The following is a 24,183-nucleotide window of genomic DNA, read 5'->3' on the forward strand; positions in this document are numbered from 1 at the left end:
AAAGGACACTGTTTATCAATCGTGCTAGAAGATCATGTGTTTCGGCATATTAGTGCCATCATCAGTGAATTGTTTTATTCATGTCTTATGCTCTAGAATGTTACGTTACGCAGAGCTTTCTTTACACTATTATTATACTCGTCATATTTTCGCGGTACCTGTCCTTGTCTTCCTGCTCATCTGTTGTGGAAATACACACACAAACGCCGGCCGGAGTGGCCGAGCGGTTAAAGGCGCTACAGTCTGGCACCGCACGACCACTACGGTCGCAGGTTCGAATCCTGCCTCGGGCATGGATGTGTGTGATGTCCTTAGGTTAGTTAGGTTTAAGTAGTTCTAAGTTCTAGGGGACTTATGACCACAGCAGTTGAGTCCCATAGTGCTCAGAGCCAACCAACCAACACACACAAACGCGGTGCACGCTTTTATCGAATCACATTTGCATCACATTTGCAAGTTAAAATTTTGAATTTCAGAAAACACTATGTTTGTAGGTGCTGTGCTGTCATTCCCTGCTGACGTCAGCAGGGACGTAATACAGTTGCATAATAATGTAGACTAATGTCCTGCAGAACATAACATTGTTGTTTGAATTTTAGCTGGACATGAATTCCCATTATTTAGTTTGCAAACACGGTTGCTATTAGAGGTTAGAAACCAAACTATGATTGTTCTTTAATCGATGTCAAAAATCGTCCACCATAATATAGAGTGGGCTGCATATTAGGTGGGATTGTCTCTTATTCCATGTCCCCAAGAGAGACTCCTCGTCTTAGGAGTGTGCAGAAGAAAGCGTTCGAAAGATTGAAGAATATATGAAAACTGGTAATGGAAAACGTTGTAACTGCCACTTTTTTTTCAAAAAAACGTGTTTTCATTGCTATCGTGTTCTCGGTACGCTGTGGCATGTCCCTAGACTTGTTCAGGTGCCACACCACGGAGAAAGTCTTTCAAATACGCGTTAGTAGATGGCGCATGTTCTTCGTGCCAAGCTGTGCTTCTCTCTAAAGTTTCAAAACCTAAAAGATATGACAAGTGGTTTTCTTGATTGCAATTCTTTTAGTAGAGAACGTAATGCTGTATTTCTGCACTTGTATTGTATAAAACATAATAGCTCAGCATTGATGGCAGTTGGAGCAAAAACTTACTTACTGCTGTTTTGTGGTTCTGTACTTCGTACGACACTTGTATTAAGAAAACAGCAACCAGTCCCTGTTTGTGCTATTTATTTACACAAATGGCAGTTACGAACCGACAGGTTCATCTTCAACCGGCTATCGACGTTTATGTTTCATTTGTTGCTGTTTAGATTAGTTGCAGAAAAAACTGCCAACAAGTAATGCAAACAACAATAAATGTAATACTGTGAGCAGCCAGTTGAAGATGAACCTGTCGTTTCGTAATCGCTAACGGTGTTCTTTAGGTAAATAAATAACGTTATTAACAGTGGATAGTTGCTGTTTTCTTCGAATGATACAACAAATTTACTGTTACCAGTCGCTGTTTATTTGTATCGAAAGCGCCTTTCAAAGGCTTAACCTTCCGTCATCAAGTAGATGAAGTAGTGTTAACAAGACATGTGTGTTTTGTGTTACGACTTTGGGGTAATCTGTGGAACTTGGCTCTGAGCACTATGGGACTTAACATCTATGGTCATCAGTCCCCTAGAACTTAGAACTACTTAAATCTAACTAACCTAAGGACATCACACAACACCCAGTCATCACGAGACAGAGAAAATCCCTGACCCCGCCGGGAATCGAACTCGGGAACCCGGGCGTGGGAAGCGAGAACGCTACCGCACGACCACGAGCTGCGGACCCTGCGGAACTGCCTAGTGAAGAAGCAACATGGCTCTGCGGAGATCTTCGACTGAAAAGTAAACGTAAATGTAAATGTGACGAGCGGTTGTAGACGCTACAGTCTGGAACCGCGCGACCGCTACGGTCGCAGTTTCGAATCCTGCCTTGGGCATGGACCTGTATGATGTCTTTAGGATACCTAGGTGTAAGTAGTTGTAACTTCTAGGCGACTGATGACCTCAGATGTTGAGTCCCATAGTGCTCAGAGCCATTTTTTTTGTAAATGTGAAAAGAAAACAAATAGAATACTTTTCTCTCATTCTCGCTGTCCTTTTATACTCTCTCAGAATCGCAACCTAAATTGTTATCTACTTTGCCACAGTTGGCAACATAATTACTCCACTTGATGTTTTCAACTTGCCACCTGATTACATAAACGAAATGTAAACTGTGTAAACTTTATGATAAGGACTTATATACTACCTGAAGTATTCACTCTAACGCAGGTATTCATCAACTCAACCAAAGATCTCCACAATGCTGAAATAATGGTGTTGTTTTGCTATATGTCGTTTGTACATTGAAATAGTTTCAGTTTTTGCTGTATGTTCTTTGCACCTAATAGTTTCCAGACACCATTTTTGTTTACAAAACGTGACAGTTTATATGTGATGTTTTAGGACGGAGGACGAAAGTATTCAGTTTCTGTTGTCATATTTCAAAAATTTCGTCCACGTTTAGTTTTTAACGATCTGAAACAGGGTTCTGTTTCTTCATTAGTCAGTGCCACCCTTAGTATTAACACATAAATGCATTTGACGATGGCGGTTTACGGCTTGGAAAGGCGTTGTGGATATAAATGAAGAGTGAGTGGTAACAGGAAAATTTTTTTTTATATCAATGAAAGTCGCTTTAGAGCCAAACCTAAAATGTTGGTGTTTGTTCGTGTTGAAAATTGCTGTCTTCTTCTTTGCAATAATCATCTTCTAAAAATTTTCTTATTGGGAGCTTCAACTTGTTAGGTTCCTGATATTTCATTTAGAATATTGTTAATAAAGTTTTTATTTTCTAACTTGTCTGATCGCTTTTGTGGTGATGTGGTGAGCAATATAAATCTGTGGTATCAGAGTACCTTATCCAGTTTTTGGATAGAAATCAGTTTCGTGCAGAAATACACAGGTTTTTCATTCTCCTGAGAAATGTCAGATTTGGCAAAGGTGAAGTTTTCCGTTTCTACACTTTCTGTACCTTACAAAGTGTCATATTATTGGAAATAATACTGATTCTGAAACATCCCGGTAGATTAAGACTGTGTGCCACATCGAGAATCGAACTCGGGACCTTTGCCTTTCGCGGGCAATTGCTCTGCCAACTGAATTACCCAAGCACGACTCACAATCCCTCCTCACAGCTTTACTTCCGCCATTACATAGTCTCCTACCTTACAAACTTCACAGAAGCTGTGTTGCGAAACCAACAGAACTATCACGCCTAGAAGAAAGGATTTTGTGGAGGCATGGTTTTGCCACAGGACTATGTACTGACTTGGCAGAAAATCCTAAGAAATTTTGGTCTTATGTCAAAGCGGTAGGTGGGTCAAAACAAAATGACCAGACACTCTGTGACCAAAATGGTACTGAAACAGAGGATAACAGACTGAAGGCCGAAATACTAAATGTCTTTTTCCAAATTTGTTTCACAGAGGAAGATTGCACTGTAGTTCCTTCTCTAGATTGTCGCACAGATGACAAAATGGTAGATATCGAAATAGAGGACAGAGGGATAGAGAAACAATTAAAATCGCTCAAAAGAGGAAAGGCATCTGGACCTGATGGGATACCAGTTCAATTTTACACAGAGTACGCGAAGGAACTTGGCCCCCTTCTTGCAGCGGTGTACCGTAGGTCTCTAGAAGAGCGTAGCGTTCCAAAGGATTGGAAAAGGGCACAGGTCATCCCCGTTTTCAAGAAGGGACGTCGAGCAGATGTGCAGAACTATAGACCTATATCTCTAACGTCGATCAGTTGTAGAATTTTGGAACACGTATTGTGTTCGAGTATAATGACTTTTCTGGAGACAAGAAATGTACTCTGTAGGAATCAGCATGGGTTTCGAAAAAGACGGTCATGTGAAACCCAGTTCGCGCTATTCGTCCACGAGACTCAGAGGGCCATAGACACGGGTTCACAGGTAGATTCCGTGTTTGTTGACTTCTGCAAGGCGTTCGATACAGTTCCCCACAGTCGTTTAATGAACAAAGTAAGAGCATATGGACTATCAGACCAATTGTGTGATTGGATTGAGGAGTTCCTAGATAACAGGACGCAGCATGTCATTCTCAATGGAGAGAAGTCTTCCGAAGTAAGAGTGATTTCAGGTGTGCCGCAGGGGAGTGTCATAGGACCGTTGCTATTCACAATATACATAAATGACCTTGTGGATGACATCGGAAGTTCACTGAGGTTTTTTGCGGATGATGCTGTGGTGTATCGAGAGGTTGTAACAATGGAAAATTGTACTGAAATGCAGGAGGATCTGCAGCGAATTGACGCATGGTGCAGGGAATGGCAATTGAATCTCAATGTAGACAAGTGTAATGTGCTGCGACTACACAGAAAGATAGATTCTTTATCATTTAGCTACAAAATAGCAGCTCAGCAACTGGAAGCAGTTAATACCATAAATTATCTGGGAGTACGCATTAGGAGTGATTTAAAATGGAATGATCATATAATGTTGATCGTCGGTAAAGCAGATGCCAGACTGAGATTCATTGGAAGAATCCTAAGGAAATGCAATCCGAAAACAAAGGAAGTAGGTTACAGTACGCTTGCTCGCCCACTGCTTGAATACTGCTCAGCAGTGTGGGATCCGTACCAGATAGGTTTGATAGAAGATATAGAGAAGATCCAACGGAGAGCAGCGCGCTTCGTTACAGGATCATTTAGTAATCGCGAAAGCGTTACGGAGATGATAGATAAACTCCAGTGGAAGACTCTGCAAAAGAGACGCTCAGTAGCTCGGTACGGGCTTTTGTCAAAGTTTCGAGAACATACCTTCACCGAGGAGTCAAGTAGTATATTGCTCCCTCCTACATATATCTCGCGAAGAGACCATGAGGATAAAATCAGAGAGATTAGAGCCCACACAGAGGCATACCGACAATCCTTCTTTCCACGAACAATACGAGACTGGAATAGAAGGGAGAACCGATAGAGGTACTCAAGGTACCTTCCGCCACACACCGTCAGGTGGCTTGCGGAGTATGGATGTAGATGGAATGTTCCCACAGTTAAATTTTTGCAGCGGAGTGGGCACTGATACGAAACATCCTGGCAGTCTAAAACTGTGTGCTGCACCGAGACTCGAACTCGGGACCTTACGCGGGCAAGTGCCCTATCAACTGAGTTTTGCAGGAGAACTTGTCTGAAGTTTGGAAGGTAGGAGACGAGGCAGTGGCGGAAGTGAAGGTGTGAGGAGGGGTGGTGAGTCGTGCTTGGGTAGCTCAGTTGCTAGAGTACTTGCTCGCGAAAGGCAAAAGTCCCTAGTTCAAGTCTCAGTGCCGCTCACTGTTTGAATCTGCCACAAACTTTCATATCAGCGCACACTCCGCTGCAGAGTGAAAATTTCATTCTGGGAACACTGATTCCCCTTGTCATTCAGACGATGGCGGTTTATGTAGATGCGTCGTAAGTGACTCTCGGAATGTGAACGTAAATGGGTGGTACCTGGTTCCAGACAGTGGTGAAGTCGAGCCCGTAGCAGAACATGATGGTGTGCATGTGCTCGGTGACCCTGAGGAGGCGCCTGACGGTGTGGAAGACGCAGAAGTCCAGCCACAGGTAGTAGGCGGCCTGGGAGGCGTGCAGCGCGAGCCCGCGGTCTCGCATGGCGCAGCTCGGCTCGGCTCGGCTCGGCTCTGCGTGGCCTCCAGTCACACGGTCGGCGTCGCCACTGCCAGACACGGAGCGGCTTCGCCTACGTAGCCGCCGGTCGCCGCGTGCGACGCGCTGCGGCCGCGCGTGGTGGGGCGAGGTTTTCGGCTCTGCGCGCCTCCCACCGCTCTGTGCACCCCAGGCGCTGACCGCACAACGTACCTGTCGGGTTTATCGCGTCCGTAGCTAACGTCACGAATGGTAGCTAATGTGGTGTCGCCCGACCCGTGGGTGGTTCTCGTTTTGTTCATCAGTCCTGAAGCTGGGCTGATGCACACTACTCGCCATTAAAATTGCTAAACCAAGAAAAAATGCAGGCGATGAACGGGTATTCAAATGGTTCAAATGGCTCTGACCACTATGGGACTTAACTTCTGAAGTCATCAGTCCCCTAGAACTTAGATCTACTTAAACCTAACTAACCTAAGGACATCACACACACACACACACACACACACACACACACACACACCCATGACGAGGCAGGATTCGAACCTGCCAACGTAGCGGTCGCGCGGTTCCAGACTCTAGAGCCTAGAACCGCTCCGTCACCCCGGCCGGCAACGGGTATTCATTGGACAGATATACCGGGTGATCAAAAAGTCAGTATAAATTTGAAAACTGAATAAATCACGAAATAATGTAGATAGAGACGTACAAATTGACACACATCCTTGGAATGACATGGGGTTTTATTAGAACAAAAAAAAAAAAAAAAAAAAAAGATCAAAAAATGTCCGACAGATGGCGCTTCATCTGATCAGAATAGCAATAATTAGCATAACAAAGTAAGACAAAGCAAAGATGATGTTCTTTACAGGAAATGCTCAATGAGTCCACCATCATTCCTCAACAATAGCTGTAGTGTACAGCACTGTAAAGAATGTCCAGAGTTATCGTGAGGCATTGGCGTCGGATGTTGTCTTTCAGCATCCCTAGAGATGTCGGTCGATCACGATACACTTGCGACTTCAGGTTACCCCAAAGCCAATAATCGCACAGATTAATGTCTGGGCACCTGGGAGGCCAAGCATGACGAAAGTGGAGGCTGAGCACACGATCATCACCAAACGCCGCGCGCAAGAGATCTTTCACGCGTCTAGCAATACTATTTTTTTTGTTCTAATAAAACCCCACGTCATTCCAAGTATGTTTGTCAATTTTTACCTCTATATCTACATTATTCAGTGGTTTATTCAGTTTTCAAATTTATACTGACTTTTTGATCACCCGGTATTATACTAGAACTGACATGTGATTACATTTTCACGCAATTTGGGTGCATAGATTCTGAGAAATCAGTACCCAGAACAACCACCTGTGGCCGTAATAACAGCCTTGATACGCCTGGGCATTGAGTCAAACAGAGCTTGGATGGCGTGTACAGGTACAGCTGCCCATGCAGCTTCAACACGATACCAAGAGTAGTGACTGGCGTATTGTGACGAGCCAGTTGCTCGGCCACCATTGACCAGACGTTTTCAATTGGTGAGAGATCTGGAGAATGTGCTGGTCAGGCCAGCAGTCGAACATTTCCTGTATCCTGAAAGGCCCGTACAGGACCTGCAACATGAGGTCGTGCATTATCCTGCTGAAATGTAGGGTTTCGCAAGGATCGAATGAAGGGTAGAGCCACGTGACGTAACAAATCTGAAATGTAACGTCCACTGTTCAAAGTGCCGTCAATGCGAAGAAGAGGTGACCGAGACGTGTAACCAATGGCATCCCATACCATCACGCCGGATGATACGCCAGTATGGCGATGACGAATACACGCTTCCAATGTGCGTTCACCACGATGTCGCCAAACACGGATGCGACCATCATTATGCTGTAAACAGAACCTGGATTCATCCGAAAAAATGACGTTTTGCCATTCATGCGGCCAGGTTCGTCGTTGAGTACACCATCGCAGGCTCTCCTTTCTGTGATGCAGCATCAGGGGTAACCGCAGCTATGGTCTCCGAGCTGATAGTCCATGCTGCTGCAAACGTCGTCGAACTGCTCGTGCAGATAGTTGTTGTCTTGCAAACGTCTCCATTTTTTGACTCAGGGATCGAGACGTGACTGCACCATCCGTTACAGCCATGCGAATAAGATGCCTGTCATCTCGACTGCTAGTGATACGAGGCCGTTGGGATCCAGCACAGCGTTCCGTATCACCCTCCTAACCCCACCGATTCCATATTCTGCTGACAGTCATTGGATATTGACCAACGCGAGCAGCAATGTCGCGATACGATAAACCACACTCGCGATAGGCTACAACCCAACCTTTATCAAAGTCGGAAACGTGATGGTACGCATTTCTGCTCCTTACACGCATCACAACAACGTTTCACCAGGCAACGCCGGTCAACTGCTGTTTGTGTATGCTAAATCGGGTGGAAACTTTCCTCATGTCAGCACGTTGTAGGTGTCACCACCAGCTCCAACCTTGTGTGAATGCTCTGAAAAGGTAATCATTTGCATATCACAGCATCTTCTTCCTGTCGGTTAAATTTCGCGTCTGTAGCACGTCATCTTCGTGGTGTAGCAATTCTAATGGGCAGTAGTGTAGTTCAATTACCTATCGCTTCCCAACGGCAAGTTCATTTCAGCATCACTGTTGAATTCTACACTGCTGGTAATTGGAAATGAAACACCAAGAAGGATACAAATAACAGTATTAACTTACAATGAAGAGCCAAAGAAACTGTTACACCCGCCTAATATAGTGAACTACGCACCGAGCACTGAGAAGTGCCGCAACACGACGTGGCGTGGACTCGACTAATGTCTGAAGTAGTTCTGGAGGGAACTGACACCACGAATCCTGCAGGGATGTCCATAAATCCGTGAGCAAGAGATGGTGGAGATCTCTTCTGATCAGCACGTTGCATCCCAGATATGCTCAATAATCTTCATGTCTGGGGAGTTTGTTGGCCAACGGAAGTGTTAAAAAACCTCAGAAGAATGTTCCTGGAGCCACTCTGTAGCAATTTCGGATGTGTGGGGTGTCGCATTATCCTGCTGGACTTTTCCAAGTCCGTCGGAATGCACAATGGACATGAATGGATGCAGGTCATCAGACAGGATGCTTACATACGTGTCACCCGTCACAGACATGTGTAGACGTATCAGGGGTCCCATATCACTCCAACTGCACACGCCCCACACCATTAGAGAGCCTCTACCTGCTTGAACAGTCCGTGACGTGCAGGGCCCATAGATTCATAAGGATGTCTCCATAAACGTACACGTCCACCTCCATCCGCTCGGTACAATTTGAAACGGGACTCTTCCGAGCAGGCAGTACGTTTCCAGTAATCGACAGTCCAATGTCGGTGTTGACGGGCCCAAGTGAGGCTTAAAGCTTCGTGTCGAGCAATCACGAATGGTACGCGAGTGTTCCTTCGGTTCCGAAAGCCCGTATCGATGATGTTTCGTTGAATGGTTCGCACGCTGACACTTGTTAATGGCCCAGCATTAAAATCTGTAGCAATTTGCGGAAGGGTTGGACTTCTGTCACGCTGAACGATTCTGTTCATTCGTCGTTCGTTCCGTTCTTGCAGGGTCTTTTTCCGGCCGCAGATATATCGGAGATTTGATGTTTGACCGGATTCCTGATATTCACGGTACGCTCGTAAAATGGTCGTATGGAAAAACCCCCACTTCATCGCTACCTCGGAGATGTTGTGTCCCATCACTCGTTCGACGACTGTAGCACCACGTTTGAACTCGCTTAAATCTTGATAAATTACTACTGTAGCAACAGCAGCCGATCTAACAACTGCGCCAGACACTTGTTGTCTTGTAGAGGTGTTGCCGACCGCAGCGTCGTATTTTGCCTGTTTACATGTCTCTCTATTTGAATACGCATACCTCTACCAGTTTTTTTGGCGCTTCAGTTTACTATGTTTATGCAGTATAGTACGGAACATAAGCGGTTAAATATGTGGGTAATTTTTGGAATACAGGGGGGGGGGGGGGGGGGGGGGGAATGCAGTACTCTGAATTGTTTGGTGTTTGGTAGCAACAATGGCTGTAAATTGGCTGGCGATTGAATTGAACTGAATTCGTGTGACACATATGGGTGCGTCACTCCATGACACTTCAATTATGCAAGAGGTCATCAACCGTAGTGGCTGCCAAGTGCTGGCGTACCAGTCTCTCGGCAACCCACGATCACGTGTTTTCAATGGGTGACAGATCTGGAGAACGTGCTGGTCACGACGGCTCGGGTACCATGCAGTCGTGCTACCTTGTTGAAACAAAACGTCATGGAGAATTCGAATAATGGGTGCAGCCGCTAATCTCACCACGTAACAAATGGAACGGCTACTATCCAAATTACCCGCTGCACGATCAGTGGTGATCGAGTTATGTACACAGTTGCACTCCGTGCAATCACGCTAGGTACTAGGCCCATGCTACAATGACGATGTTTTTTTCTAGTCAGAGCCTCCATTCACTCATCCGTTAATTGTGATGCTGTACGTAGAAGCGGAACACACCTGAAAAGACGGTGTGGTTTCACTCCTTTGTCCAGTGTTGACGTTGGGCCGACCACTGTCGGCGTGCATCGCTTTGTTGCCGCGGAAAGGGAAGCCACAACAATGGCCGACGTACAGACAGCCCATTGCGCTCCTGATTTCGTCGCACTGCCAGTGTTGATACGTATCTTGATGCGGACACTGTCACTTCCTGGCTTAACGTACATAAAAGTCCGGCACGGCCTAGTTACGAATATATCAGTCCTTTCGGGCTCTAATTGCATCGGTGTTCGACATTCAGCATAGCTTTAAGTATGGTCCTCCATCATTTTCATGCTCGAATGACATTCATGGCATTCTGTCCAGAACGACTAACAGTATCGCAGAACGATAAACCGCTGTCTTAATAGGGCAGGATCTCACTGTTGTCGAATGCCAATACGAGCTGCTACATGTCTCTCCTCCCTGCAGGCATAACACGATCTTACCACCAACATTCAAATGGTCTCTCTCCGTAACAAAGCTGCTTCGTTATCTCTCCTCACATGCAGAATACAGACGACGTCAATTCTGTCTAGTTTGTGTGGTTGCAATGAAAATCATCTGCCTATCGTAGCTGTAGTACATTTCATATTAATTTGATGTTCGTTGCGTGATTCCTTGCAAATGTGCAAATTTGGTTGCCAGCAGTTTCCAGTTCATCTCACAAAAGTCTCAGTACTGTATGTACCGTCGTTTGATTCTCATTGCAAGTACTATCATGCCAATGATGATGTATAGTCTAGAGGCCTGTGTCCTAAATAAGAGAGAAGAGAGTCAAATACAAGCATGTGAAATGAAGTTCCTTAGGCCAGCTCTACAAAAATCTAGGAGAGACAGAGTCAGGAACGGTTATGTAAGGAGAGACCTGCAGGTGACATTGACTAAGGAAGACCAATTGGGCGGCCTAGAAAGAGACGGACAGACCAGGTTAAGGAAGATCTCAAGACGAGAGGAGTAACATGGGATGTAGTGGAGAGGGAAAAGCTATACCAGGACAGAAACCAATGGAGACATATCGTTCACAAAGTTCCTACCCGGCTCGCTTGAAGGAAATCCTGATGAAGATGATGCAAGTACTATATGTGTATACGCATCAATGAAGATGAAATAGAATGATTTGAAAATGGCAATTTTTAAATGAAAAATACTATCTGTTCAGCGAGGTAAATAAAGTACTTCTTTAATTTTCAGGCTCAGAAAGCTGTTCCTAAAATTACCTATAAAATTGTTACAGTGCAGAGACTGTAGTTGCGGAACAAGTCAAATGGTTATGAGGTCTATCCGGTTTCGGTTCTATGTGATCTTATGCACTTCAAAATGTCAATTATGTCGGATTCCCTTTCAAATAATTGGCCTCCTTCTAATTCGTTCCTTGAGTCAGATCACATGACGCTGGAAGGTATAGGAATGCCACGTTCAGAATATCGCTAGTTGCCTAGTAAAGCACTTAAGTGATAACTACAGAAACGTCACAAGCTAAAATCGCTAAATAAGCGTTTTGTTGGATAACCCGTTTCGACAGATCTTTGCCGTCATCATAGGACCTCAATTTGAAATTTTCTCGGGTATTCAGCCGGGTAGCGTCGCCGGAAAGGCGCGATATTTCGGCAAGCCGAGCTCTGGTCATCTTCAGGCGTTCTTGGACAACTTGTTGTCCACGAGTGTTCCCAGCCGCTTCACACTGCGTGTCTACTTCCCACCACCATGACGATCACTCACGCTGCCAGCTGGCGATGAACATGAACACTTGCAATCGGTACAATATAGATACGTTTATGTTTTTACATTATACTTTTATATTTGACATGCCGGTGAGTAGTGATCTGTGTGGTAGTGGGAAGTACATAAGCAACATGAAGCGACTTGCGACAATATATAAATTCTAAAACGTAAGATCCAATGGTGGCAATAGAGCTCAGTCGAAACCGGTCATCCCACAAAATGCTTTTTTAGCGAATATGTCCTGTGAAGTTTTCTTTAGTTATCACACACTTCAGACCGTCACCAGATTGACGATGTCAGAAATATATAAAGCATTTATGTTATCGAACAAACGTCTGTGATGAGATCAGCTTCCCTCTATTATTAAGTTTAAGATTAATATTTCCGTAAAGACGAGAAGTGTGGTCTATATTACGACCGTATCTGCAGTCACACACCTGTTGCATACCGATTAACGAGGCTGCTTTGGCCTTCCTTTCAAATTGTTCTCCGGGTATTTTTACTAAATGCTTCACTGTTAGTATAAAGTACCTTAAATTACTAAAATCTTCTTTTCAAAAGCTACTGAATGGCTTTAAAAAATGGAGGTGACATTTTTCCACTTTGGGTGTTGTTAGAAGAAATATACCGGTTCATTCAATAATTCGTATGGATGGCCGCTGTGAAGAAGGTGGACGTTATAGTTTTACTTTGCAACTTAATAGCTTCAACAGTTTGTGTATGACGATAAAAAGTAATCCATGCAAAATAGTCTTCCATGTTCGCACTATTGATTGCAAAACGTTTGTTTTCACACCACGAACAACTATTAAGTTTCAGCTACGACGCAAGCGCTGAATCCGGCGTTGTGCGGCGATCAACACAAGGGCAGGTATGATCAGATAGCCGTATATGTAACGGCTCGCTCACTGGGTTGTGCAAGACGGTGTATCGGTGAATTCGGGAATAAACGATACGCACTGGCAAGAAGTCTGCGAAAATCGTTGCGCCACGTAACGTTTCAGACTCATTTGTCTCTAGCATTTGCTTACACAGCAATGCAAAAACTGAAACTGGAACCTAGCAATGTAACGGTAATGTTTAAATTGACCAATTCAGATACTGTTGCTCGTCGCCATTACTGAAACTGGCTGCTGCAGTCCGTACGTGATGGAAAGGTAGATTCTGTTACACTGTTTATTGGAGTTCCGTACCTCAATCGGTAAAAACGGAACACTAATACGATTACTTGGTTGTCCGTCTGTCTGTCCATCAATAAAGGCCCCTTTTTTCTTATGAGCAGGTGGCGATATCCATTTGAAATTTGTGTCAAATACTTAGGTGTATGGTGTCTTGGCGGATGGAAAAATTTCAGCTGCTAAGTCAGTGCAATCAACGACATTTACGCCACATACCTTGATGTTCGCAAATTCACTCTTCAAAGCCTCTAGATGAACTGTCCATGTACGTAATTCAGCTTGTATGGAACCACCAGAACGAGTCCTACTCGCGATTCTCTACTTGTTTCTAATAAAATATGGTTTCGTTTATAGGGGTACGGGGACTAGCAGAACAATCGAAGTTAAGAGTTCAGAAAATCCTCATCATTGGCATCAAGAGCCTCTGCATTGTGTGGAAACAGGGGCGTGTTGTGGAATCAGTGCAACACGTGTTGGTGAACCGAGCTCTCCACAAAGCCATAACATCTGATAGGCTTAAGAGCAACACACTGTAACTTCTTTTCATAGTATAACAACTAATGAAAAAGTATACGGTTATTTATGCAGTGCAGCAGTCCACACCCTTACTGCCTCTATGACAGTTCCACTAGGTGTTTTTTATAATAAGTACAGTCTTCCCCCACCATTCTTCCCCTCTAATGTTGATTCCTGCGCCAATTTAGTTATTTCTGGATGTCGTAGAAGATGTCCCATTAACTTCTCCCTTCGTCAGGTGTTTTATTGTATTCTTCTATCGTCTATTCTCTTATTTCTTCATTCCGCACCGTCTCTCATCACTTATTCTGTAAAATTCTTCGATGCCAGCTCCCTTTAGATGCTTCCAGTTTCGTCTGCTTCGCATTTCCAGCGGTCCCCGTCTAACTTCCATGCAATGCTGTGCTCCAGACTTACACTTTCATAAAATTCTTCATCAATTCCGTATCAATATTCCATACCTGTAGCGCAATATCACGGAGAAAGATTTATTCCTGTACCACTCTACTTCTGATACCTTCCTTGATTCAGCCATGCTCTGTATTTGTATTTCTGTCTGTTTCTAGATCGTGCCCAATTCTGTTGCTAAGCAAGTCGTAATTGTCCTTGTTAATATTCCTCATCATCTTCGTTTTTGATTTGTTTATCTTTAATCCATTATACTCGGTAAGTATGGTGTTTATGCATTTCAACAAGTCTTACTCTTCCTTCATTGCGGCCAGACGGGCTTTGTCATTCGTGAAACTTATCATTCATACAGGATGTTAAAAAAAAAGTATTCCGTGATTTGTGAGGTGGTAGTATGGACCAAAAAGACCAAAAAATATCGAGTAAACATGGGCTCTAAAACGCACACCTTAAGAGCTACGAGGACTTGTTCACTTTCGCTGTTGTGGTTTGGTCCATACACTGTTAGAACCTTGCATACTTACCAAACAGGTTGACTGGTGCATGGTCTCTTCAGCCACTCGGGGCGCCATGCCATTTTCTCCGAAATGTCCGAGAACACCTTACATAGGTGGTTTTACTTTAATTATTTTGGGAGAATACTAGAATTGTTTTTATAAGTATGTTACTAGCTTTAATTTTTTGAGGAGGTGATTTTTATCTTTTTATAAATTTTACTAAGCTTGCTATTATAGATATCGAATAGGCGATGGAATCTACAGGGAGATACAGCAAGTTGGCCAGCTCGTTCACCTGATCTTAATCTCGTAGATTTCTGGTTGTGGAGGAATTGGAAATCTTTGCGCAAGCCCCATTAACGATGTGCAAACACTGCAGGACTGCATCAGTGCCAGTTAGCGCACCCGTGACAAATCTGGAGTTTTTCAGAAAGTGCTTTATTCCCTAAGACGTCGCAAAGTAGCATACCTTACTCTGAAGAACACAATATGGAGCACCTCCTACATCGATGGCTGACGTCTATAGGTCGTATATATTAAGAAACAGGCTGCATCAGAAGCTCTGCTGTTGCACAGTGACAGAATAACGTGTGTGTGTGTGTGTGTATGTGTCAGTGAGTGAGAGAGAGATATTGCACATAGAATGACATTAATCACGTGGACAAATGGTACATGCAGATTTCGAACATGAAAATAAGAACTCGGTATCCTGCTGAAGGATAACAAATCTGCACAGTACCTTCATTAACTGCCTGGTTTCCTGGTTTTACACGGCTTCTGGTCTATCCCCATTTTCTCCTCGTCCTTGAAAACTGTGGATTCAAACCAAATTGAGACGTTTCCGATTGTTTTTACATGTCCCTGGCGGCGCGTAAGGCGTTTTACTCCACGTATTTTTTCCCTAATGCTGCATCTGCGTCTATACTCCGCAAGGCACCTTGTGGTGAGTGACGGAGAGTACTTCTAGTATTATAGTTAATTACCCCCTTCCCTGTTCAATAGTGCGTGGGAGAATACTGTCGACAAATATCCGTGTGAGTTTTACTTTCCCTGATCCTCTCGTCTTGGTCAGTTAGCGACATATATCTCGGAGGATCAACATGCTGTGGATTTTTATTCGAACGAACGCACTCGGAATTTCGACAATAAATCTTTCCGTGATACAAAAATCCTCTCTTGTTGCTTCTGCCACTGGATTTTGTTGAGCATTTCTCTAACACTCACACGTTGACTAAAAGAGCAATGCAGAAAAGTGTCGCTCTTCGTTTGATCTTATCTCTTCTATTTTACAACCTAGTAAGGGTTCCAGACTGATGAGAAAACCTCAACAGTCGGTCTTACAAATGTTTTGCAAACCACTTTTTTATGAATGAATTACAATTTCTTAAATTATTCCCCTAAATCTGAGTCTGGCGCATGCTTTTCCTGCAGTCATTTTTTTGTAGCGATTGCACTGTAGGTCATTGCATATAAGTATTGTATGGCTGTTTTCCAGCGATTTTTTGCCAATCGAATAGTAACGGATACCTTCGTCACTTACAAAGTTGTATGATTAGGGGTGGTACAAATTGCTCTATGCGTTTCACAGACGACAACAGGTTCATCGCTGTCGATTTATTTGATTTTCGAAAGTACCAAAGACCCAACCGGTACCTTATTACACTCCATAAGTTTGGAGGATCCATTATGAGGGAGTTACCACCCAAGGATCTGAAACTGATACAGATTCATCACTGACATTCGCGACTGCACACTTCTTTGCCAAAAAATCGGACGACCTTTCGTAGTTCCCTAGCCACGCTAAGCTCTGAAATCTGCGGCCCCCCCTACCTCCCTGATCTCTATTTGAGCGTCCAGTGAGAGAGATTCTTCGGAGACAACGATGTTTGATGCAGACAATATGAAAGTTGCTGTTTAGAAGTGGGTACGACTGTGTACACCTGAAATTGTGAAGAGGATTCTCGCATTAAACGATCGAACATGTTCTTAAATTTTAATTGAGACTGCTTTCACTAAAATTTTCGTATAGAGGAAATTGCTACGAGGGGTGATCAATAAATAATGTAAGTTGGCTTTATTCAGGATTCCAATACACCACATTATTCACCACTATATTGACTACAAAAACCTATTTTTCAATATAATCTCCGTTCAGTGTGATGGCCTTACACCACCTTATCTACATGGTAACATTCTGTTTGTCAACATCGAAGCCACCGTCTTGCTGCACAACAACCTCCCCACCATCCACGTTCTGCTTCCTGCGGAGTTCATCCTCACTGGGCCAAACAGGTGGAAGTCGGAAGGTGCGAGATCCCGACTGTAAGATGGATGTCGAAGAACAGTCCAACGAAGTTTCGTGAGGTCCTCTCGGGTGCGCCGACTTGTCCTTGCTTTGTCGTGGAGAAGGACAAGTTCGTTTGCATTTTTGTGAAGACGAACACGCTCAAGGCGTTTCTTCAATATCTTGACGCTAAAACAATATACGAGGGTTATTCGGGAAGTAAGGAACGATCGGTCACGAAAAGGAAAATACAGTGAAAATCTGATGAAGCTTTACGTAGATGCGTTGAACACTGCGTCTAGTACGCCCGTTGACCGCATCATGTCGCTCTTTTCAGTTCTGAGTTCACAGTGAGAACGTAAAGATGGCTAGAAATTAGCGTCTCCTGCCGAGTACGAGGGCCTGGCGAAAGATTTCGCCTGAAGCTATGCAATCCACGTAACATAACTGTCATGCGGTTCGATCTACACGAGAATTGTCGGATGAAAATGCTCCTGCAGCGTTTTCGATGGGAAGTGCTTGATCACCCACAATACGGCCCGTAATTGGCTACCCCTGAAGTTCTTCTCTGCTCAAATGAACCGCTGGCTATGAAGCCAATATTTTGACACAGACAACGAGCTGCAGTACAGAGGAGAAAATTGTCGAAGAGCACTGGCGGCTGTCTTCTATAAGGAGGGGATTGAATAGTTTGTGCCACGCTACGACAGATGTCTAAGTCTGAGCGGCGACTGTGTAGAGAAGTAGCTGGAAGGTGTAGCTAACCGTTGCAAATAAAACAGTTTTGATTTTCACTGTGGCTTCCATTTCGCGACCTATCCTTCCTTACTTTTCGAACAGCCCTCGTACTTCTGTTGATCTTTGCGCCGCGAGGATGGACGTCAAACAGAGTAACCGCTTCAGAATCCTAGAAGACCGTCGCCATGCTTTTAACGGCTGAGTGTGCAGCTTTTAACTTTTTCTTCGGAGGAGAGGTGGTGTGACGCAACTTCATGGATTGCTGTTTTGTGATAAACCCATAGTTCATCGCCTGTAACAATGTTCGGCAAAAAATTGTCACGATAATTCTCGTAATGCACAAGGAACTATGCACAGGTGGTTTTTCGCTGCTCTTTATGGCCTTCTGTTAGTCAGCGAGGAAACCAGTGGACACAAACCTGTGAGTACCCCAACAGACAGTCGAGTGTGTCAGTAGTACCAACAAAGACGTTCAGTTGTGCAGCGAGGTGATTGACTACGATCCGTCGATCAGCTGGAGTGAGAGTGTCTACATGTTCCAACATTGCAGGCGACACAGCTTTAAGAACCTATGAATACCTGCGATGCCATGGTTTTCCGCCAAGAGAAAATGACAACTATGTACCTGGAATGCTCTTGTGTTACAGACACCATTTTGAGGCGTACTTGTAGCGACGCCATGTATCGGAACCCCATGAAACGAAAGAGGCTGAATACGGAATATTCCACATGTCCCACAACAAATTCCGCATTTTTCAACCGAAACTGGCCGGAAAAAAAGTGTTGCATTACTTAATGAACGCACCTTTCAGTTCCATTAGCGGACCTTGACGTAATGGCTTTTTTTGATAGTGGTTCACCATTTTTGCCTTATTCTACGAAGCATTCGGCCTTCCTTCAGCACCAGTAGGTCGTGAACCGTCACGTTGGCGTCACACTGTCACAAACTGAAGGGAGACTCATCGCTGAACACCAGAGAATGCCAATCAGTGTCTCATTCTTCTCTGGCTGTTCAACACGGAAGTCAACGCGATACGTCAAGGTAAAGGTCGCATAGCAGTTCGAGATAAACAGCTTCCATTAATATGTTGACGACTGTTCGTGGTGGCTGTTTCTAATCTCTCCACGGAATTCAGCTGTTGTCATGCATCTGTTAATCAGAGCCAGTTAAATATTTCGAAATTTAAGACCTGCATTATAAGACGCACAGCTCTATTTCATTAACCCTAGATTATTAACGATTGCAGGCTACCAATTTCTAGTTCCCGCCAACCTGGTATTGTCAGTATATGGGGGACAACAAGACATTTTGTACTACTTTGTACGCGACATACCATCGGAGACCTTATGACAAAAATTAATTAGTCCACAAGCTATAAATTGTGACTTCTTTTTAATAAAATATGGAGTAGTGATACTGACGATGGTTTAGGCCGGCCACTAAGGCCGAGCAGTTCTGGGCGCTTCAGTCCGGAACCGCACTGCTGCTACGGTCGCAGCTTCGAATCCTGCCTCGGGCATGGATGTGTGTCATGTCCTTAGTTTAGTTAGGTCTAAGTAGTTGTAAGTCTAGGGGACTTATGATCTCAGATGTTAAGCCTCATGGTGCTTAGAGCCATTTGAACGATGGTTTAGGTAACATTCCACCCTCCCATCCCCCCCTCCCGCCCCCCTCCGTTTAGATATTGCACTATAGACCACTATTGTCGGTGAGATGCTTCCAAGGCCCTCTTGACAAGGATTCGGCCTTTTTCAAAGTCTGAAAGATGGCGGTAAACAGTACGTGCACATCATCTGGAAAGCTGTGATATTCGTCAGAGAAGTCGACTAACGTTAGACACGCTCAGTAACCATCATGTTCTCATCTATAGGACTGGAGCTTTTCTGTAATGAAAATCAGCTCGGTTAAGGATGAAATCTTAATAAACTTTGGCATCGAAATGTTAGAGTATCAGTTTGGTAGCGTTCGGTCTAGGCGTTATTTTCCGTCAGTGTGCTTTCCTTCAACACGCGTGACATGCTTTGGCTCTTGACAATATCTCTGCACCGACAACGAGGTATTTTTTAGATTAGATTAGATTAATTAGTCATTCCATAGGTCCATAAAAGACGGAACCCTCCTGGGTGTGGACATGTCAGATGAACACGTTACAAAAATGTAATTAGAAAAACTTGAGTTTCATTAATTTTAATGATCCTCAGTCAATAAACAGTAAAATTATGTAGATGAATTAAATTTAAACTTCTAATATTTACAGGTTTAATACTTACATCTGGTTTCAATAAATCCCATCATTCAGACATTTGCTAGTTTCTGGGCTATTACAACCAAGTATTGTCAAAAATTGAAGTAAATTACTCATTTAAGTGATCCTCAGTTACGAACAGTCAGATTATGTTCAAGATTTAAAATTAAACTACCACTATTTACAGACTTAAGACTTACATCTGCTTTCCATACGTTCACACAGTAGGTAGTTACTTGGTTCTTACAACCAAGTATTGTCAAAAATCAAAGTATAATAAATTTTCATTGAAATGGTCTACTGCACTTGTTGAGAAACTCATGGATGGAATAGAAGGAGTTTGCCGCCAAAAATTCTTTTAAATTATGTTTAAATTGTGCCTTGTCTGAAACTAAACTCTTAATGGTTGCTGGTAACTTATCGAAAATATGCGTTGCTGAATACACGACTCCTTTCTGGGCAAGAGTAAGTGATTTTAAATCTTTATGTATATTGTTCATATTCCTAGTATTGATACTGTGTACTAAGCAGTTAGTTGGAAAAAAAAGATGTATTATTTACAACAAACATCATTAAGGAATAAATATACTGAGAAGCTGTGGTTAATATGCCCAATTCTTTTAATAGGTTTCGACATGATGTTCTTGGATTCACACTACTCATTACTCTTATTATTTGCTTCTGTACTCTAAAAATATTTTCTCTGTTTGTGGAGTTACCCCAAAATATGATACCATATGACATAATGGAGTAAAAATAAGCAAAATATGCCAGTTTTTTAAATATTTATATCTCTTATGTCTGACATCATTCACATTGCAAACACAGACTTGTTTAGGTGCTTTAGCAGTTCTTTAGTATGCTGCTCCCTACTGGATTTATTATCTAGTTGTAATGCCAAGAATTTTATACTCTCAACTTCTCCTATTTCCATGTCATATTTTATACACACACCAGAAGGAAATCTCTTGGAAGTTCTGAACTGCATATAGTGGGTCTTTTCAAAGTTTAATGACAGTGATTTGGCTATGAACCACTTATTAATGTCAGTGAGTCCGCAGCTCGTGGTCGTGCAGTAGCATTCTCACTTCCCACACCCAGGTTTCCGGGTTCGATTCCCGGCGGGGTCAGGGATTTTTTCTGCCTCGTGATGACTGGGTGTTGTGTGATGTCTTTAGGTTAGGTTTAAGTAGTTCTAAGTTCTAGGGGATTGATGACCATAGCTGTTAAGTCCCATAGTGCTCAGAGCCATTTGAATGTCAGTAAAAATTTGATTAGCTGCCCTTTCTAAATTTATGTTTGATTTACTATTTATTGCAGTGTTTGTATCATCTAAAAATGAGACAAACTTGGCATCTGGTAATGTAACAGGTGACAGGTCATTAATATACACAAGAAATAATAGTGGACCTAGTATGGAACCTTGGGGAACACCACATGTAATTTTTTTTTTCCTAGTCAGATGATGTCTGACTACCTACTGCTGAAGTGTTACGTAATGACACCCTTTGTTTTCTATTAGTAAGATAGAACTGAAACCACTTTGCAGCACTACCAGTGACGCCACAATATTTTAATTTACTTAAAAGAATGCTGTGATTGACACAGTCAAACGCCTTTGACAGGTCACAGAATATGCCAGTTGCCTCTGATTTGTTGTCCAATGAATTAAGGACATTTTCGCTGTAAGTGTAAATAGTTTTCTCAATATCAGAACCCTTAAGAAACCCAAACTGTGACTTTGACAGTATGCTATTTTCACTAAGGTGCTTAAGTAGACGCTTGAACATAACCTTTTCAAAGATTTTTGAAAAAGCTGTTCTGTAGGATGTTCCGTTTTGACACCGTAGCCCTTGAGCCCATGTCGGATACGTCAGCCTTCGGCGCGGTCGGGTATTCCCGCAGAGTGGCCCTCAGGAAGCAGACGTGCTCGGCAGTGGGGCGCGGCAGGTGGCGCTGGCGGGCGCCACGTCGCGCGCTCACGCGGGCCTCCCGAATCCGGCGCGTTGCGCAACACGCCGCCCGGCCTGCAGCACGCGACGTGGCGCCGCAATCGTTTTCACTCGGCCGGCCGGCCGCGACGCGAGGCGCATGAACGCGCCGCCCTGCGCCGGCGCACTCTTCCACGCCCTGCGTTGTGCAGCCGAGACACTTCCTGGTGCTCCCGCAGTCCAGAGCTGACATAGCGAAGTCAACGTGTAAGGCGTCGCATATCCTGAAGCGCCAAAGAAACTGGTATACGCACGCCGATTCAAATAGAGAGGTACAGTAATGGAAATAAGCATTCATACACTACAGCGTGGAAAAGTAAACTGTCTTTATTGACAATACGAAACCAAAAACACTAATTGGATATGCACTATACACATTGGCCAGTCGCCAGTGCAGCTGTGCTGGTATATAGAACGAGAATGAACAGGCCTTTACAAAACAAAATACAAAAACGTCTGCCAAGTTCTCTACTGCGCTGGGAATTAAGTGTTCATACACCAACAGAAAATGACACTTCTAACAAAGCCATAATATGTTTAATACTTCGTATGCATACCCTTCCGATGTATTACTTCTCGCAACCTCCGTGGCATGGAATGGACCAATTTTCTTGTAGTTTCCGACGTGATACCCTCCCATTCTCGAAGGAGAACCTCTTTCAAAGAGGCATTACTACGGATGTCGCGTTTTCTCACTCGTGTTTCCAGCTCACTCCACAAGTCTTCGATGGGATTCAGTTCCCGACTCTGAGCTCGACTTTTAAGAGTGTGTGGAGTGTTGTAGAGCAACCACAGCCGGACAATTTGCGCCGTATGTTTGGGATAATTGTCCTGTTTGAAGTAATAATTTACAGGAAGACCCAAGGCGTCAACACACTGGTGTAGGTTCTGTTTGAGAATATTCATATACACAAATCTGTCCATGGTACATTGCACAAACACTAATTTGCCGACACCGGAGGCTGACATACAGCCCCATACCATCACTCCACCACCTCCGTGCTTCACCGTGGGTTGAATGTTGTTTCGGTCGAGATCTGTATTCGGTCTTCTCCAGACCAAGACCACACCATCATTGCGCACGATATTAAATTTGATTTCATCACTAAACAATACAGTATCCCAGAAGTCTGCTGTCTTGGATAGATGCTGTTTCGCGAAATCCATCTACCACTTCCTGTTCTTTTTGCTGATGTAGGGCTTTCGTCTCGGGACCCTGGCTCTGAAGCCCGAACGATTGAGAATGGTAGGAACTGCCCTTGGAGTGATGTCCTTTCGCAAGTGGTCATGTACATATGCGGATAGTGCCGACGCTGTCGTTTTCGGGTTTTTCTTGATGATTCTTAGTAGCATTCTGGTCTCTCTTGTTGTAAGCTTCTGTGGACGACCGTGTCGTTCACTGTCCTTATATCGCTTAATGATAGATTGCACAGTCGCTCAGCTTCGTCCTATGATCTTCGGAATTTCGGCATACGACTTCTGTTGAGGATATTGGGCGATAACGATATTCCGTTCCTCAATGGTCGTGTCCTTCCCCTTGAGGTCCATTCTGCTGTTCCACGGTTCCCACGTCCGACGTGCTGTTGCTTCACGGCCGCCACACGACTACACAAGTGTGGCATGCACTCCGGGGCTGCGTCAGCCGTTTGTTTGGTTGAAAGTCGTCCGCTGTATGAATACATTTCGCCCTGTCGTACACCGTGCGGAGTGTAACATATTTTATTTTCCCAAAATAGATTCATGGCATACGGGAAGCTTCATTACCCGAACATGGTTATCTGACGCTACATCATCGTACTTATTTGTATCGCCGCTTTGGGTGATTTACTATGCCAACACACCATCGTAGTTTGTCACAACCTACTGTATGAATACTTACTTCCATGACTGTATGTAAACAGGCAGAATACGCCGCTGCGGTCGGCGACTCCTATATAAGACAACAAGTGTCTGGCGCAGTTGTTAGATCGGTTACTGTGCTAAAATGGCAGGTTATCAAGATCTAGGTGAGTCTCAACGTGGTGTTATAGTCGGCGCACGAGCAATGGGACGCAGTATCTCCGAGGTAGTGGTGAAGTGGGGATTTTTCCGTACGACCATTTCACTAGTGTACCGTGAATATCAGGAATCCTGTATAACATCAAATCTCCGACATCGCTGTGGCCAGAAAAAGAACATGCAAGAACGCGACCTACGATGACTGAAGAGAATTGTTCAACGTGAGAGAGGTGCAACCCTCCCGCAAATTGCTCAGATTTCACTGCTGGTCCATCAACAAGTGCAGCCATTGAGCGAAAGATCATCGATATGGGCTTTCTGAGCCGAAGGCCCACTCTTGTACCCTTGATG

At 44.0% G+C, this 24,183-nt stretch overlaps 1 protein-coding gene across 1 annotated transcript in view; it reads right to left on the bottom strand.

The window, feature by feature from the left end:
- The window catches only part of LOC124777476 (androgen-dependent TFPI-regulating protein-like), a 218,185-nt gene extending 212,441 nt beyond the window's left edge, over nt 1-5,744 (bottom strand). Inside the window, exon 1 of the mRNA XM_047252908.1 lies at nt 5,531-5,744. Coding sequence (XP_047108864.1) covers nt 5,531-5,692 — 162 coding nt within the window. The 5' untranslated portion in view covers nt 5,693-5,744. The remainder of the gene's footprint in view (nt 1-5,530) is intronic.
- Nucleotides 5,745-24,183: the final 18,439 nt, after the last annotated feature.

This window comes from Schistocerca piceifrons, chromosome 2 (genome assembly GCF_021461385.2).
Source record: "Schistocerca piceifrons isolate TAMUIC-IGC-003096 chromosome 2, iqSchPice1.1, whole genome shotgun sequence".
Lineage (NCBI taxonomy): Eukaryota > Metazoa > Arthropoda > Insecta > Orthoptera > Acrididae > Schistocerca > Schistocerca piceifrons.